General features: G+C 47.8%; 8 protein-coding genes across 8 annotated transcripts; 4 read left to right on the top strand and 4 right to left on the bottom strand.

Moving 5' to 3' along the window:
* Positions 1-265: 265 nt before the first annotated feature.
* Positions 266-493, top strand: N7478_013277 (uncharacterized protein; the record flags this gene model as incomplete). The annotated part of the gene is made up of 2 exons (XM_056929487.1): positions 266-349; positions 377-493. 2 exons carry the CDS (start codon positions 266-268, stop codon positions 491-493), a joined length of 201 nt encoding a protein of 66 aa, XP_056772849.1.
* Positions 494-815: 322 nt separating this feature from the next.
* N7478_013276 (CaiB/BaiF CoA transferase family protein) lies at positions 816-2,481 on the bottom strand (the record flags this gene model as incomplete). The annotated part of the gene is made up of 6 exons (XM_056929486.1): positions 816-1,027; positions 1,084-1,377; positions 1,438-1,942; positions 2,005-2,128; positions 2,214-2,245; positions 2,305-2,481. 6 exons carry the CDS (start codon positions 2,479-2,481, stop codon positions 816-818), a joined length of 1,344 nt encoding a protein of 447 aa, XP_056772848.1.
* A 200-nt stretch (positions 2,482-2,681) lies between these two features.
* Positions 2,682-3,524, top strand: N7478_013275 (riboflavin synthase; the record flags this gene model as incomplete). The annotated part of the gene is made up of 3 exons (XM_056929485.1): positions 2,682-2,712; positions 2,784-2,906; positions 2,974-3,524. The coding sequence occupies 3 exons, from the start codon at positions 2,682-2,684 to the stop codon at positions 3,522-3,524; spliced, it is 705 nt and encodes a 234-aa protein (XP_056772847.1).
* A 210-nt stretch (positions 3,525-3,734) lies between these two features.
* Positions 3,735-5,106, bottom strand: N7478_013274 (Brix domain-containing protein; the record flags this gene model as incomplete). Its single annotated transcript, XM_056929484.1, has 2 exons — positions 3,735-4,838; positions 4,900-5,106. 2 exons carry the CDS (start codon positions 5,104-5,106, stop codon positions 3,735-3,737), a joined length of 1,311 nt encoding a protein of 436 aa, XP_056772846.1.
* Positions 5,107-5,326: 220 nt separating this feature from the next.
* rrp3 (RNA-dependent ATPase RRP3) lies at positions 5,327-6,941 on the top strand (the record flags this gene model as incomplete). Its single annotated transcript, XM_056929483.1, has 4 exons — positions 5,327-5,511; positions 5,684-5,931; positions 5,984-6,427; positions 6,481-6,941. 4 exons carry the CDS (start codon positions 5,327-5,329, stop codon positions 6,939-6,941), a joined length of 1,338 nt encoding a protein of 445 aa, XP_056772845.1.
* Positions 6,942-7,310: 369 nt separating this feature from the next.
* agm1 (phosphoacetylglucosamine mutase PCM1) lies at positions 7,311-9,294 on the bottom strand (the record flags this gene model as incomplete). Its single annotated transcript, XM_056929482.1, has 6 exons — positions 7,311-8,183; positions 8,242-8,736; positions 8,792-8,806; positions 8,884-9,028; positions 9,126-9,139; positions 9,202-9,294. The coding sequence occupies 6 exons, from the start codon at positions 9,292-9,294 to the stop codon at positions 7,311-7,313; spliced, it is 1,635 nt and encodes a 544-aa protein (XP_056772844.1).
* A 582-nt stretch (positions 9,295-9,876) lies between these two features.
* On the bottom strand, positions 9,877-11,256 carry N7478_013271 (PGAP3/PER1 family protein; the record flags this gene model as incomplete). The annotated part of the gene is made up of 4 exons (XM_056929481.1): positions 9,877-9,931; positions 10,041-10,815; positions 10,879-10,921; positions 10,993-11,256. 4 exons carry the CDS (start codon positions 11,254-11,256, stop codon positions 9,877-9,879), a joined length of 1,137 nt encoding a protein of 378 aa, XP_056772843.1.
* An 828-nt stretch (positions 11,257-12,084) lies between these two features.
* On the top strand, positions 12,085-13,546 carry rmtA (protein-arginine omega-N methyltransferase HMT1; the record flags this gene model as incomplete). The annotated part of the gene is made up of 7 exons (XM_056929480.1): positions 12,085-12,179; positions 12,254-12,267; positions 12,344-12,363; positions 12,450-12,559; positions 12,618-12,949; positions 13,007-13,478; positions 13,540-13,546. The coding sequence occupies 7 exons, from the start codon at positions 12,085-12,087 to the stop codon at positions 13,544-13,546; spliced, it is 1,050 nt and encodes a 349-aa protein (XP_056772842.1).
* Positions 13,547-13,868: the final 322 nt, after the last annotated feature.

Here is a 13,868-nt window from a genome sequence, read left to right as displayed (position 1 = left end):
TTATGGCATGGTTTATCTAAAAGCCTGTTACTGAAGCACTCGCTTGGTGATGGGCAAAATTTTGGCACCTCTTTCTCTTGGCTCAAAATCGGCAATTTCTCAAATTCGATGCATGGGCGGCTGGGTCGCTCCGTCTGTCGCCGTCTCTCCCTTAGTGTGTCTACGGAATGTTTGTCACTCTTTCAAGCCATGATCCCCCTTTTATAGATGAGCAAGAAGCAAAAAAAAAGTAACCTTCCAATTAATTCTAGTATGCAAGGTGATGATGCCGCATGTCGCTGAGAAGTACAATCTTGACGTCCGAAGTTTGGAGCAGCTAGCACTGGTTTCCAAAAAAGGCGATAGCTCGGTAAATATGGCCATACTTGTTATACAGGCTGGCAGTGACCCAGCTAGTGAGGTATTTGCTCGGGTGTGGTGCTGTCACACAGGTACCAATGCTGTAATTTGGAAGCAGGATCATGGAGGAGAGTGTTGCTTCACAGTGCACTGATGATTGCATCTACAGAAGAATTGGCGACCGGTGTCTTTATCTCTATATGATGGCCTTATGTTGTGATTTTATACAGGTCCTTTTGCCTACCCACAGTAGGATGAAATGAAACTGCCATATGAGATCGACTAGGACGGGCACAATGCATATGCCATATGTGTGATTCTAAGAATAACGATCTGTTCTCAACGATCTGTACATTTGTGAATCGATTTTCATGTTCGTCATTGGGGTTTCATATCATTCTTTTCGGGCTATATACATCCTTCCATAAGTATAGTTGAAGTCATCGGTACTTCTCTAAATCTATCTGTCAGAAATCTTATGCGATGACACCTTCTTCCTTTAGGCGAGCAATATCCGCCTCCTCATAATCAAGAACACGTCCCAAAATCTCATCTGTATGCTGCCCAAGGGTAGGAGGAGGTGAACGAACACCTGGTGTCGCCTCCGAATACTTGATTGGAGTATTGACCAACTTGATTGGACCACAAGCCGGATGTTCGACTTCAGTAACCATGTTTCGTGCCAAGACTATCATCAAAGTAAGTATTTGCGGAAATTAAATAGTGCTATCTTCGACAATTTACCATGTTCGTGGTTCAGGGTCCCCTGAATATCATTTACAGCGGCATAGGGCATTCCGCTGCCTTCAAATACTTCCAACCATTCCTTTGTTGTTTTCTTCTGAGTGATATCTTCAATTAATCCATCAATGTCTGCGCGGTGCTTCACACGGTCGCTGTTAGTCACAAAGCGTGCATCGGTCGCCCATTCTGGAAAGCCGAGTCGATCACAAAGCACACCGAACAGTCTGTCGTTTCCGCCACCAAAAAGGATATCCCCGTCAAGGGTCTTATAGCTGCGGTAGGGAACAATAGATGCTACAACAAAGCATTAGCTCCAGTGAAGATATTTCTCCGGTCAGTTAGATATCCACTTACGGTGTGCTGTACCCCATCTACCAGAATCCTTCTGGCCACTGATCAATGCAGAGCTAGCTAGGTTTGACAACGTTGCAACTTGACAGTCACTCAAGCATGCATCGATATGCTGTCCCTTTCCTGTTCGGCCTCGTGCAATTAGAGCCGCCATGATCGCATTGGATGTGTATAAGCCAGTCGTCAAGTCGGTCACAGCAACACCCACTTTCACTGGAGCTCCATCCCTAGCTCCGGTGATATGCATCAATCCCATCTCTGCCTCGACCATGACATCGTAACCGGCCCGGTTGCTGTAAGGTCCTGTCTGGCCATATCCTGTAATGCTCGCGTAGATTAATTTGGGGTTTATTTTATGCAGTGTCTCATAATCCATTCCGTATTTTGCAAGGCCTCCCGGCAGGTAGTTCTCGACCAAGACGTCACATTCCTTGGCGAGCTTGTGGAGAATCTCAACGCCAGACTTGTGTTGGAAGGAGAGTCCAAGAGACTTTTTGTTGCGATTGACCTATATGTGAATTAGTCATCCTGATAACCCCATATATATCTTCGTTCCATGAGCATTCATACAGCTAGGTAATAAGCACTCTCGCCAGGGCCTTTCTTAGATTCGTCCGCATACTTCGCGTAAGGCGGACCCCAGGCGCGAGTGTCGTCACCTCGGACGGGGTGTTCGACCTTGATCACATCCGCTCTGTGGGGAAAAGGTGTTAACAAATGCAGTAAAGCTTCGACTGAAAGCGAATGGGTCCGAATAGAAGCTTGTTGTCATTACATACCCTAAATCGCCCAAGATCTGCGTACAGTACGGCTTTGCAATAAAAATGTTAGCGAAACCTTGACTAAGAAGTCATGAATAAGGAGACCAACCCCTGCTAGAACTCGCGTCATATCAAGGACCCTGATACCAGCTAAGGGTAGCGTGCCATCTGCGGTAGTAGCGGCACTGGAATAATATCGCCAGGACGGAGTGAAACGCAGTGCATTGCCAAAGGCGGCTAGTTTCGACTTTCTAGCAAGTGTATTTAACTGAGCTGTGAGCGCCATTGTGAAATATCAAACAACAAAAAGCAGAAATCAATTGCTTCGCAGTTCCCCTCAGCAGCGTAGTCTGTGAGGTTTAGAGGCGTAGCGAGATACATTGGAATCTCCGCTGAAACGCCGACATCGCTCGGCGTTGACATCTTGGCCGAGGTTGACCGATCCCCCACAATTATTTTACCTTGCAGATCTGCACACGCGCAACAATGTTTACCGGTCTAGTTGAGACAATTGGGAGTGAGTGTTTACTACGGTGATTTCAAGATGATATTCTATCAAGACTGACGGCTTTGTTCCTTTCCTACCAGCCGTCACGGCCCTTGAGCCTCTCGATACCTCGTCGAGCGGGGGCGGGGGAACCTCACTCACCATCTCCGACTGTGAGGAGATCTTGGGGGACGCAAACTTGGGCGATAGTATTAGTGTCAATGGTAAGTATTTACCGAATGCCATACTGCTATGTTGATGAAGCTCGGTACTAACACATTGTTCGTCTAGGAACATGTCTGACTGTTACCGCGTTCGATAAAACCTGGTTTAAGGTCGGTGTCGCGCCGGAGACGCTGCGTCGCACGAACCTTGGGTCTTTGCAAAAGGATTCACGCGTCAACCTCGAGCGTGCTGTCTCGGCTGATACTCGCATGGGTGGTCATTTCGTTCAGGGTCATGTTGATACCGTCGCGAACATCCTGTCTGTCACGCCGGACGGGAACGCCCTGACCTTCCGGCTCCAGCCGCGTGATAAGGACGTGCTGCGCTACGTTGTAGAAAAGGGATATGTGACTCTGGATGGTACTAGCTTGACTGTCACCAAGGTCGTCGATGGAGACGACGGCTACTGGGAGGTCATGATCATTGCCTACACCCAAGAGAAGGTAGTCACAGCCGCGAAGAAGCCTGGCGAAGAGGTCAACGTTGAGATTGACATTGTGGGCAAATACGTTGAGAAGAGTGTACAGGGATACTTTGCTGGCACTGCCGGAGGAGACTTTGCTGTCCTCGAAAAGATGGTTTCTCGCATGGTCGATGAGAAACTCAGCAAGAAATAAGCTTTTATAAGATCCATAACCTTGAAAGCATAGAAGACTAGTTACGCCTGTGACGACGATTGAAAATTTAAAAAAGAAATGATTATGCATATTTTTCCAGTTTAACCTAAATATCGTAATACTCCATGTACATGTACACCGAAAACCACCGTGAGGCTCGTGGGTATATTGAATAGGGATCATTCTGTGATAGTCAACATGTCGCAACTCTTATTCCTCCATGGATTCATCAGAATCCTCCTCCTCTTCACCGAAATCATCACTAAGCCAATCAGCCTCATCGTCCATATCGACATCCTCATCATCATCATCTTCAACCTTCTCGCCTCTGGATCGAGCCTTGGCTTTCTCTGCCTTCTTCTTTTCGATATTCGCTTTCTGCAGCTTCTTTCTAGCCTCCTTCTCCTTCCGTCGGACAGCCCAGTTCTGGTCCAATGCTCTGATCTCTTTCTCGGTCTTTTTAATGAAATCGTGCCACATAATCTTTCCATCGCAGACACCATCCTCAACCTTCATCAAGCGCAGCTTCATTCGGGGGCCCAGTTCGACAAGTTTGACTGCCCTCTTCTCCACGCCGGGTGTAGCGGCAGATGGCTTTTCGCCTTTCTCTGCAGCCTTCTGGCGTTGTTGCTCCCGCTTGTTGAGAACTCTGCGGGTTGTGCTCTCGAGAATCTCCACCTCGGCATCCGTATCCAACTCAGTTTCACTAGCAGATGTGTAACCAGCAGCAGATGTATCAAGCAAGTAGTCAGCGGCGTCCTCTAATTTTCCAAGGTTTGGAACTGCGGCCTTCTTCTTCTCCCTGTTTCGAATTTCCTTTGGATCCAGGCGACGAATCCGTTTTGATACACCAGTCTTCTTTGTAGCAATAGCGTAGTGTCGTAGACTCAGAACGTAAGAACCATCGGCTTCGGAAGGCTCTCTGTTCAACAACATAACACGGCGGATGGAATGAAGAGGTGTGGCTTGCGGGTTGATTGGGGGGAAGAGGGACTGGAAGATTGTTGTAGTGAGAGCCTCAAGGCGCTTGGGAATCTTGGAGTCTTCTGTCGCATCTGTATTGAAGTTGTTCATCACCAGAAGAGGGGGTGTCTTGTGATCCTGGCCTCCGCTTTGAGGGCGCTTCATAGCTCGCTCAACGTCTTTGCAGAGTGAGTAGTTCTCAACTTGGAAATGCATTGTAGGGCCTCGAGGCGTAACGGCAAGACGCATGTTAGTGTTGCCGGTCTTGGACTTAGAGAAGAGCATCAAATGTGTAACGCCGAGAGGGCCGGCCATGACAGTATAATCGCGCAGTCGATTAGATTTGCGTTCCTAGATATGCTGTTAGAATTTGAGATAATAAAATAAATCTGCCATTATATAACTGTCTTACCTTCAATCGCACTGCTGTTTCGGGCTCCATCATATGACGAACATCTTTAACAAGCTGAGTGACACTGGTACCGACTTGTGAGCCGCCTACTCGAATGACCATAGATTTGGGAGTCTTGTTCATCGCAGCAGCGCTGGCCTTGTTGGGAGCCGCGGAGGCATTTTGCGGCCGAAGATGGGTGCGCTTCTTAACACGTGCTTTAGCCATTGTGGTATATGCGAGACTAAAACTCGGTGAATAAGGGTAATAGGTAGCAATAAATGTGAACGACTGGAGCTCTGGATCCTTAGCCCGAAGTTTTTTTTTGTCTCCAAAAAAATCCCGGCGGAGAAAATTGCGGATCAACAGTTATTGCGGACCCACTTAAATTATTCGAGATCATTGCGATTTTTCTCCGACAACATCACGGTTTTTACATACAGCCACGATGCCTCCGATTAAAAAGAGAAAGGGTGAAGATGCGGCCGTGCCCGTCGATGACGTGGACACAAAGTCCGAGCCTGAAGTCAACGAAGAGAACGAAGAGAACCAGGAACAGGATGAAGAGACACCATCTACGTTCAAGGACCTCGGACTGATCGAGGAACTATGCACAGCGTGTGAAACGCTAGGGTTGGTTCTCCCACATATTGGTGAAAGAACACATGCTTACTTTATCTTCGACTAGTTATAAAAAACCTACTCCCATCCAAGTATCCAGCATACCTTCAGTCATTTCCGGGCGGGATATTATGTGAGCTTCGAAAACTACCGGGTAATCTGTATTTTGCTAACGCCCTCCAAGAGGACTTGCAGAGACAGGTTCCGGAAAATCTGCTGCGTTCAGTCTGCCTATGCTCCAGGGTTTAATGTCAAAGCCCCAGCCGTTCTATGGTCTCGTATTGGCCCCGACACGAGAGTTGGCATATCAGTTATCGGCCGCAATCGAGAGTCTAGGGTCCACCATCGGCGTACGAGTTGTCACCATTACCGGAGGAATGGACATGGTCCCACAATCTATCGCATTGGGCAAGAAACCGCACTTTGTCGTTGGTAAGAAAGTCTTCACTTGACCCTTTCATGACCTTCTACTGACAATATTTAGCCACTCCTGGCAGACTCCTCGACCACCTAGAGAATACAAGGGGTTTCAGCTTAAAACAACTTAAGGTCCTGGTCATGGATGAGGCAGACAGATTGTTGGATATGGACTTCGGGCCACTGCTCACAAAAATTCTTAATGCCATTCCCTCGCAGAGACAAACACTGCTTTTCTCAGCAACTATGAGCAACAAAGTTGAGAGTCTCCAGCGTGCCTCGCTCTCGAATCCCCTGCGAGTCTCCGTCGCCTCAAATAATCGAACAACCCCAACCACCCTCAAACAATCCTTCTGTCTGATCCCCGCTAAGAACAAAGATATATATCTCTCTTACCTTTGCACGGAGATGACCGGAAAATCGATAATCATCTTCTGTCGTACCGTTCACGGAGCCCAGCAGCTTTCCTATTTCTTAAGAGCATTAGGCTTTGGAGCAATTCCCATTCACGGTATGTAATATGACTTCTGAACACCAGTGTGAACTAGAAGCTAACGTTCACAGGACAAATGAGCCAAAGCTCTCGATTGGGTGCCCTCGGTAAGTTCAGAGGTGGAAGCCGCTCTATCCTTGTTGCAACAGATGTAGCAGCTCGTGGTCTTGATCTTCCAGCCGTTGACATGGTTATCAACTATGATCTACCGGGAGACAGCAAGACATATATTCATAGAGTTGGACGAACTGCTCGTTCCGGCCGCGCCGGTCTCGCCTGCTCGCTCGTTAGTCAGTACGATGTCGAGGTTTGGATGAGAATTGAGGGAAGTCTTGGCAAGAAGCTTCCAGAACATGACGCACCTAAGGATGAAGTGATGATTTTTGCGGCGCGTGTGAACGAGGCACAAAGACAGGCTGTTATGCAGATGAAGGATTACGATGAGAAGAAGGGCAATAAGCCTGGAAAGAAGTTTGGGAAGACTTTTGGTGCCAAGAGGGGTCGTGAGCAGATGGATCAAGAGGAAGGTTAAATGTGATCTTTGCTTTTTTTGATGATCCATGATGAAAGGGTTAATGGCTGGTCCATCGAGGCTAAGGCTGCTTAGCTAGGGCTTTGCTCCATATGTGTACAAATTTAATATTCTAAGGGATACACAAAAGTATGAATACAAATATCAAAAGTCATTTTACATGGGAAATTGATTTAAGAGGACATGGTACTGTCAATAGTCATGTCAAATGAGTTTCATTACTGCATCAAAGTGATATGGAGAGTATTTTACTGGGGTTATGGCTGCCTTTTCATAGGACTCCCAGCTGTAAAAAAAAAAAAAAAAAAAAAAAAAGGACTGTCGTGATAATAGGTTGTGAACAATATCTCCAAGATTGTTCTTTTTTCTTTACTGCTGACCATCAGCACTACGAGCCTCGCTGACTGCGTTGGCAACTCGAGTAGCGAGGTCATCAGCCTCAGACCGGCTGGCAGCCTCGGCGTAGACACGGACAGCATCTTCAGTACCACTAGCACGGGCAAAGCTGCGGCCCTTGTTGTAACGGGACTGCAGGGACTCGACCTTTTCTTGGAGACCAGCAGGAGACTCCAGTTTGCGCTCAGCATCGTAGGCCTTGAAGATCGAACGATCTTTGACCACAACACGCACAAGACGAGAGGGCAGATCGGTGTAGGTTCCCAGCCACTCCTTGGGGCTCCAGCCCTTGTGTGCAAGGATGGCCTCGACAAGCAGCATATCGGAAAGAGCATCACCGACGGCTTGGTTGATCAGATCGGTCAGAGCCCGCAGGGACTCGAGAGCGTGCTGCTGGGCCGGCGATTGCGGCTCGGCGTTCCTGATGACCTTCATAGCGTTCTCGGAGAAGGTGACAGTGCCGTGGCCATTGGCCTCAAAGTAGACACCGACGTCGAAGCGGAGGGCGGCGTGGTGGAGGTGCTTAACACCGGTGTTGGTGCAAATGATGGGGAGCTTCAAGACCTTTTCTATGTAGTCGGTGGAGGCACCATTGGCATAGGCAGTCTGAACGACACCAATCTTCAACTTCTGGGCGATTCCAGCATTTCGGGCAAGGTCGCCAATGAATGAGGCGGCCAAAGTGGCGATGCGGTCACCATCCAGCAGGCGGAAAACGTTGCTCTCATCAACAAAATAGTAAACAAGACGGTCAGCGTCACCATCCAATGACGCGCATCTATCGAGAGCACCAGCCTTAGAAGATGGCGGGGCACGTTGCTTTGTCTTGACATAGTCGGCACCACACTAAGGAAAGAAAGTTAGTGGAATTATGCTCACTGCTTATGTGGGGGAAAATTCCAACCTCGTAGTTCAAGCTATCAGGGTTGATCACATCATCATTGATGACCTTGATATCCACAGCTGAATCCAAGTACTTAATGAGTTCCCATAACTTAGGGCCTCCAACACCGTTGGCACAATCAACTGTCAAGGATCCCTGAACCTTAACACCTCGCATGACCTTCTTAAAGGATTGGGCAAGCTTTTCGTAGTAACCTTGCTCAGATGGCTCTCCATACTGATATGGTGTTCCGAGTGTGTTCTTGCAGCGCACAACATAGTGAAGCTGAGGAGTGGTCATATACTTGAAGTCGATGAAGTCGGTCTCAGTCGCGGTCAAGGCGGCATTGAGAACACCCACGAGGCGAGAACCAGAGGCACGAGTATCACGGGCAAACACCACACGGGCCGGGTTGGTCATCTTCACATCGATTTCCTTCACAAGTTCGTCGTAGACATCGGCAATGGACTCCAGTGGCGCATTGGCCAGTTTTGTTGCATATGCCTCCCACTCGGCCTAGATAAAATAGTGAGCTTGAAAATTTATTCGATTTAAGCGGTGTTGGTCTTACTTCAAGCATCTCGCCCTAATTTGTTCAAGGTATGTTAGAAATGGTTTCTTTATAGCTTCAATAGCCAACATGACTATTCATAATTTGCTTACCATAGGATCAACCAGCTTCACACCATTATCCTCCGCGGGGTTGTGACTCGCGGTCACCATAACACCGATCCATTGGCCGCTAAGCTTCTTGGAGCGCAAGCTGGCAAGCAAACCAACAGCAAATACGACGGTGTTCAAAAGGTCTCTGGAACGTGCGGGTGGTCAGCGACAACCGATGTCAACAAAAAAACGACGATCGCGGGGGTGTGTGTGGGGATCGATCGATCGTTGAGCGGACTCACGCCTTCATGCGAAACTATCCCGAGATAAAATGTTAGTTCAAGCTCAGGTTCAAATTCATGGAGTCGCGCGACCTACCCCTGCAGTACCATACTCAAAGACCTTTCCTTGGGGCTTTGTATACTGCAGCGCCGCCTCGGAGATTGCCTTCTTAACAGCCGGAGAGGCCATTGTGCCGCAGATAAGTTGTGATCGAACCGGGATGGGGACTGAGGAGTTGAAAAGTATTGAGAAGATGCGCGACAGGTCTGGATGAATTTTTGGGCTCAGAAGACGAGAAGTGGGAGAAGAAGTGACTTTTGAAACCAAAAAAAGAAACAAGAAACGAGGGGCTCAGCACCGGCACCGAGTGAGACACGGCTTAATGCAACGGCCTTAGAGGGTCTTAGCGGTGAGCCAATGGCGGGGAACCAAGGTACCACGCATTCTGGCATATTCCAACGTCCTGTTCCTATTAGGTCATGGCATGCTCCATACTACAATGGGGAAGGCACCTCCCGCTCCTTATTATCCGGCCGTGGCAATACAATCTCGGCGTTAAGAAGGTTGTGGAAATTACAAGGAGCGCGCTAATATAAAAGACCAGTGGAGTAGATGTGCCTTGGCTGATATATGATTACTACTGTAGCAATGGGTCACCGGGACCTCCATCGGCTGTTGTACATATCTGACATGATAGAAAAATTGGTCCTCACCGAATTTTGGGGGTATAGATAGTATAGGAGATTCTATTCCGTCACCAACCGGTTCTTTTCATGCCTTCAACCGGTGACCTGCAATGTCGTCCTGCGTGTCCTTGATGAGAAACCTGTCGGGCAGAAGCGATGCATTAGTTAATGCACAACGAAAATAAAAAACGAGGCAAAGAAAAAGCAAGAAAAGTTTAATAGAAAAATTTTCTCAAGCGAGGGACTTACGAATACCACCACACGGCTGGGACCACAGTGCCCAGATGCCACAGGCTATGTGCATCAATCAATCCATGCCAAGGAGGGAAATCAAGCAGCTCCAGGCTCATGGCCAGGATGATCCATGCCACAATCATACCAGGCCAAGCGGTCCATGATTTAAGATATTTCTGGTAACGAACAATACTGAAGCCGGTCCACAGTAAATTCTGGACAATTCCAACTGCGACATTGGCAGCCATGTTGTACGTATAATCCCACGACCAAAAGGTGAGGTAACAGACATGCATGGTGTACAGCAGGATACAGATGGCTGTCCACAGCCGACGCAAGGTAGGTCGGTACTGCGGGCTCTCCAAGTCCAGACGCAGGACTCGGACCACAGCGAGGTAGAGGCCGTACAACACATTGGCGCCAGCTGCCCAGTAGTCCAACTTCTCTGTGAGAGGGAAATCCCTAGTGTGGAAGAGCATACTGAATGTCCAACTTGCCAGCCCAATATACCCAAACATCATGTAGTAGGGTCGGAGCGAATGCCAGGTGGGGATGGCCTCTTGAATCCGGGACATGCCATGCCAATGGGCGACGAAGTTGAAGAAGGAGAAGAGTACTGAAAAGGGCTCCTGGATACCCAACAGTCGACGGAAAGGCCACTTCCCATGGAATTGAACTACCGGGGCCAGCATGGGCGGGTCGCGCGAGACTCGACGATCGGTAATGACATGTTGACATGTATAGTCGCACTCAGCCGGGCAGGTCCATAATAGCAAACGGTGGTGCAAAGCTGTAAAGGGTCAGAGGAGGAGTAAAGAACACGGGGTGGATCGAGAGGGGGCGGGTGTCGTACGAAGCACCGAATTTCCGTTCTGACAATTCTCCGTTTTACAAACCTGGGGAAATGTGTTAGCCGTGTAAGTGTTTCACCTCCATTATGGAGATGGGCCAACTGCGAAAGGGTTACCTGGACACATTCTCTGAAATCAGGGAGGTGGTCGCCCAAGGATGCAGAGGATTGGCCAATAAGACAGGCCAAAAGAATAATGGCAAAAAGAGTGGAAAATTCCACTCGGTAGATGCCCAGATTCATGATGACCTGTAGCTTCAGGGCGTGATACGCGTCAGCATAGAGAATGGACAGTTGAGCGGAGCTGCGGGCGGTCCTGGAGAGCACTCGCGCCTTGGTCTTGGCAAATGGCAGCTTGGGCCAGGACTCCGAATCGACCATGGGTTGCTACTTTGTGGGCTAGGCACTCTTCTATTAGGAACTATATATTTTTCATATGCTCGCTAGTTGTGGAGCCTACAAATTATAATTGAACTATTCTTATCTATACAGGGTTGCCTCTCAATTGTCCATTTTGACATAGTTTCATGTGTAGATTGATCCTCAGGCACCAACCCATTGCCAGCCTGAATAAACAAACTTACTAGTTAGTTATTAATGTTATATATGTGTAGATCTTATTGGATGTTGATGCAAATCAATCAATTATTCATTTCCCTCGCGTCTAAATGTGGAGTCACCTGGGCATCTAATCTTGATTAAAGCCCTGGAATGCTCCATCCATCGGGTACTATGTGCATGCGTTTGTATTCAAGTTGCAGAAAAACGACAATATATAGTATACGGACCTCGGGAGCAACATTGAAAGATTTACTAATTCAAGGCGTTATCAAGTACTAATTAGGAACTGATATTGAATAAATTGATACGCAGGCTTAACAGATTTATTGTCCACTTATCACTTCTACCTTAAGTTATATGTTCATCCCATTCCAATGTCTCAAGATGATCAACTATATATTGACCAGTTGACTGTATAAAAAGAGCCCTAAGGGTATCACGTGCAGGGGCTGTACAAATCAGGTGATATATTCCCAAAACAGCCTAGCGTTTTTCAGGCGGGGAGATTTTTTGGAGTTAAGCTTGGCGTTGAGACCCAGAAAAAAAAAAGTCGAGGCGTAACTTGCTTGACCTTTTCATTTGAACATCCTTCTTCCTTCGGGAATTTTAAATTTATTTCAATTCACTTTTTGTATTTCACTTATCAGAATGAGTGGATCAGGAACTCCCGCCTCTGGCGTTATCACCAGCAGCGCCGATCGCATGGTTGGCATGGAGCATGCTGAAGTTCGTTACTTTACTAGGTATGTCCTGTTGACCGTTATCTTTGGATGATTAGAAAATTTGGATTGGGTTCAAGGCGCTAACCATTTGATAGCTACGACCACCACGGTAAATTTATTCACAAGGCGTTGGGAAGAGTATGGTGGCGGATTTGACTGACAATCATTGTTCTATGTGTTTGCAGGTATTCACGAGGAGATGCTGGTAAGTAAATCTTTACAATGAGGCTCTGCTTCCTTCAAACAAACAGATGATTCGAATTATTCACTGACAGCGATTGGCCTATATAGAAAGACGATGTCCGTACCCGCTCCTACCGCGACTCGATCTACCAAAACCGCCACATCTTCAAGGACAAGGTCGTCTTGGATGTCGGCTGTGGTACTGGTATTCTGAGCATGTATGTGTATAAAATATAACTTTGATTTGAATCAGAGAAACTAATTCTTCGCCCCCAGGTTCGCTGCTCGCGCTGGTGCCAAGCACGTCATTGGTGTGGACATGTCCTCCATCATTGAGAAGGCCAAGGAGATTGTTGCCGTCAATGGCCTCTCTGACAAGATCACCCTTCTTCAGGGCAAGATGGAGGAGGTAAATCTCCCATTCCCTAAGGTTGATATCATCATCTCAGAGTGGATGGGCTACTTCCTTCTTTACGAGTCCATGCTGGACACTGTCCTGTATGCCCGTGACACCTACCTTCAACAGGGTGGTCTCATCTTCCCCGATAAGGCTACTATGTATGTCGCTGCTATCGAGGATGGCGAGTACAAGGATGACAAGATTGGATGTAAGTTGAACTATTCTTCTTCACGACCTTCGCACTGCATACTTACCCTCGATATAGTCTGGGACAACGTCTATGGCTTCGACTACAGCCCAATGAAGGACATTGCTCTCACCGAGCCCCTCGTTGACACTGTCGAAATGAAGGCTCTTGTCACTGACCCCTGCCCGATCATCACCTTTGACTTGAACACTGTCACCGCCGCCGATCTTGCCTTCCGCGTACCCTATAACCTCACTGCCAAGCGCAGTGACTTCATCCATGCGCTCATCTCCTGGTTTGATATTGAGTTCAGCGCCTGCCACAAGCCCGTCTACTTCTCCACTGGTCCCCATGCCAAATATACCCACTGGAAGCAGACTGTCTTCTACCTCCCCGATGTCCTTACCATTGAGGAGAATGAGCGCGTTTCTGGCTGGCTCGAAAACCGCCCCAACGATAAGAACAAGCGTGATCTCGACATCAACCTCACATACAAGTTCGAGACTGATGACCCTACTCGCGTCGCTGACGGCAGCTGCTCTTACCGCATGTAAGTTGTTGACAAACATCCACGGTTCTCATTCTATAAACACGTACTGACATTGATCCAGGTGCTAAATATGAAATTTTTGATTTTTTTTGCTTCTTCTTTTCAATGACCATTCGACGCAGTTGCACGTTTTCAGGGAACCTATTTCGTCACCAATGCAACACAGCATACTATGGGCAGGGATCTGCACAGGGCTATTTAACATGGTTCCGGCCTCGTTTATTTCACTGGCGTTTATCATCTGGGTGGCAGGTAAAAAGGCATTACTACATGGCGCGATACGGAGGGATGACTATGAAGCTCCTCGAATTTTCCAAGTAGATACCCCGAGTCGATGCTTAATTTTTAAAATAAAACTCCGACGCTTTTCTCATGTCTAAAAAGAATTTG

The sequence above is a fragment of the Penicillium angulare genome (genome assembly GCF_028827245.1).
Source record: "Penicillium angulare strain IBT 27051 chromosome Unknown utg000012l_segment0_segment0, whole genome shotgun sequence".
Lineage (NCBI taxonomy): Eukaryota > Fungi > Ascomycota > Eurotiomycetes > Eurotiales > Aspergillaceae > Penicillium > Penicillium angulare.
The sequence above is the reverse complement of the archived record's forward strand: the minus strand, read 5'-3'. Positions and strand labels throughout refer to the sequence as shown.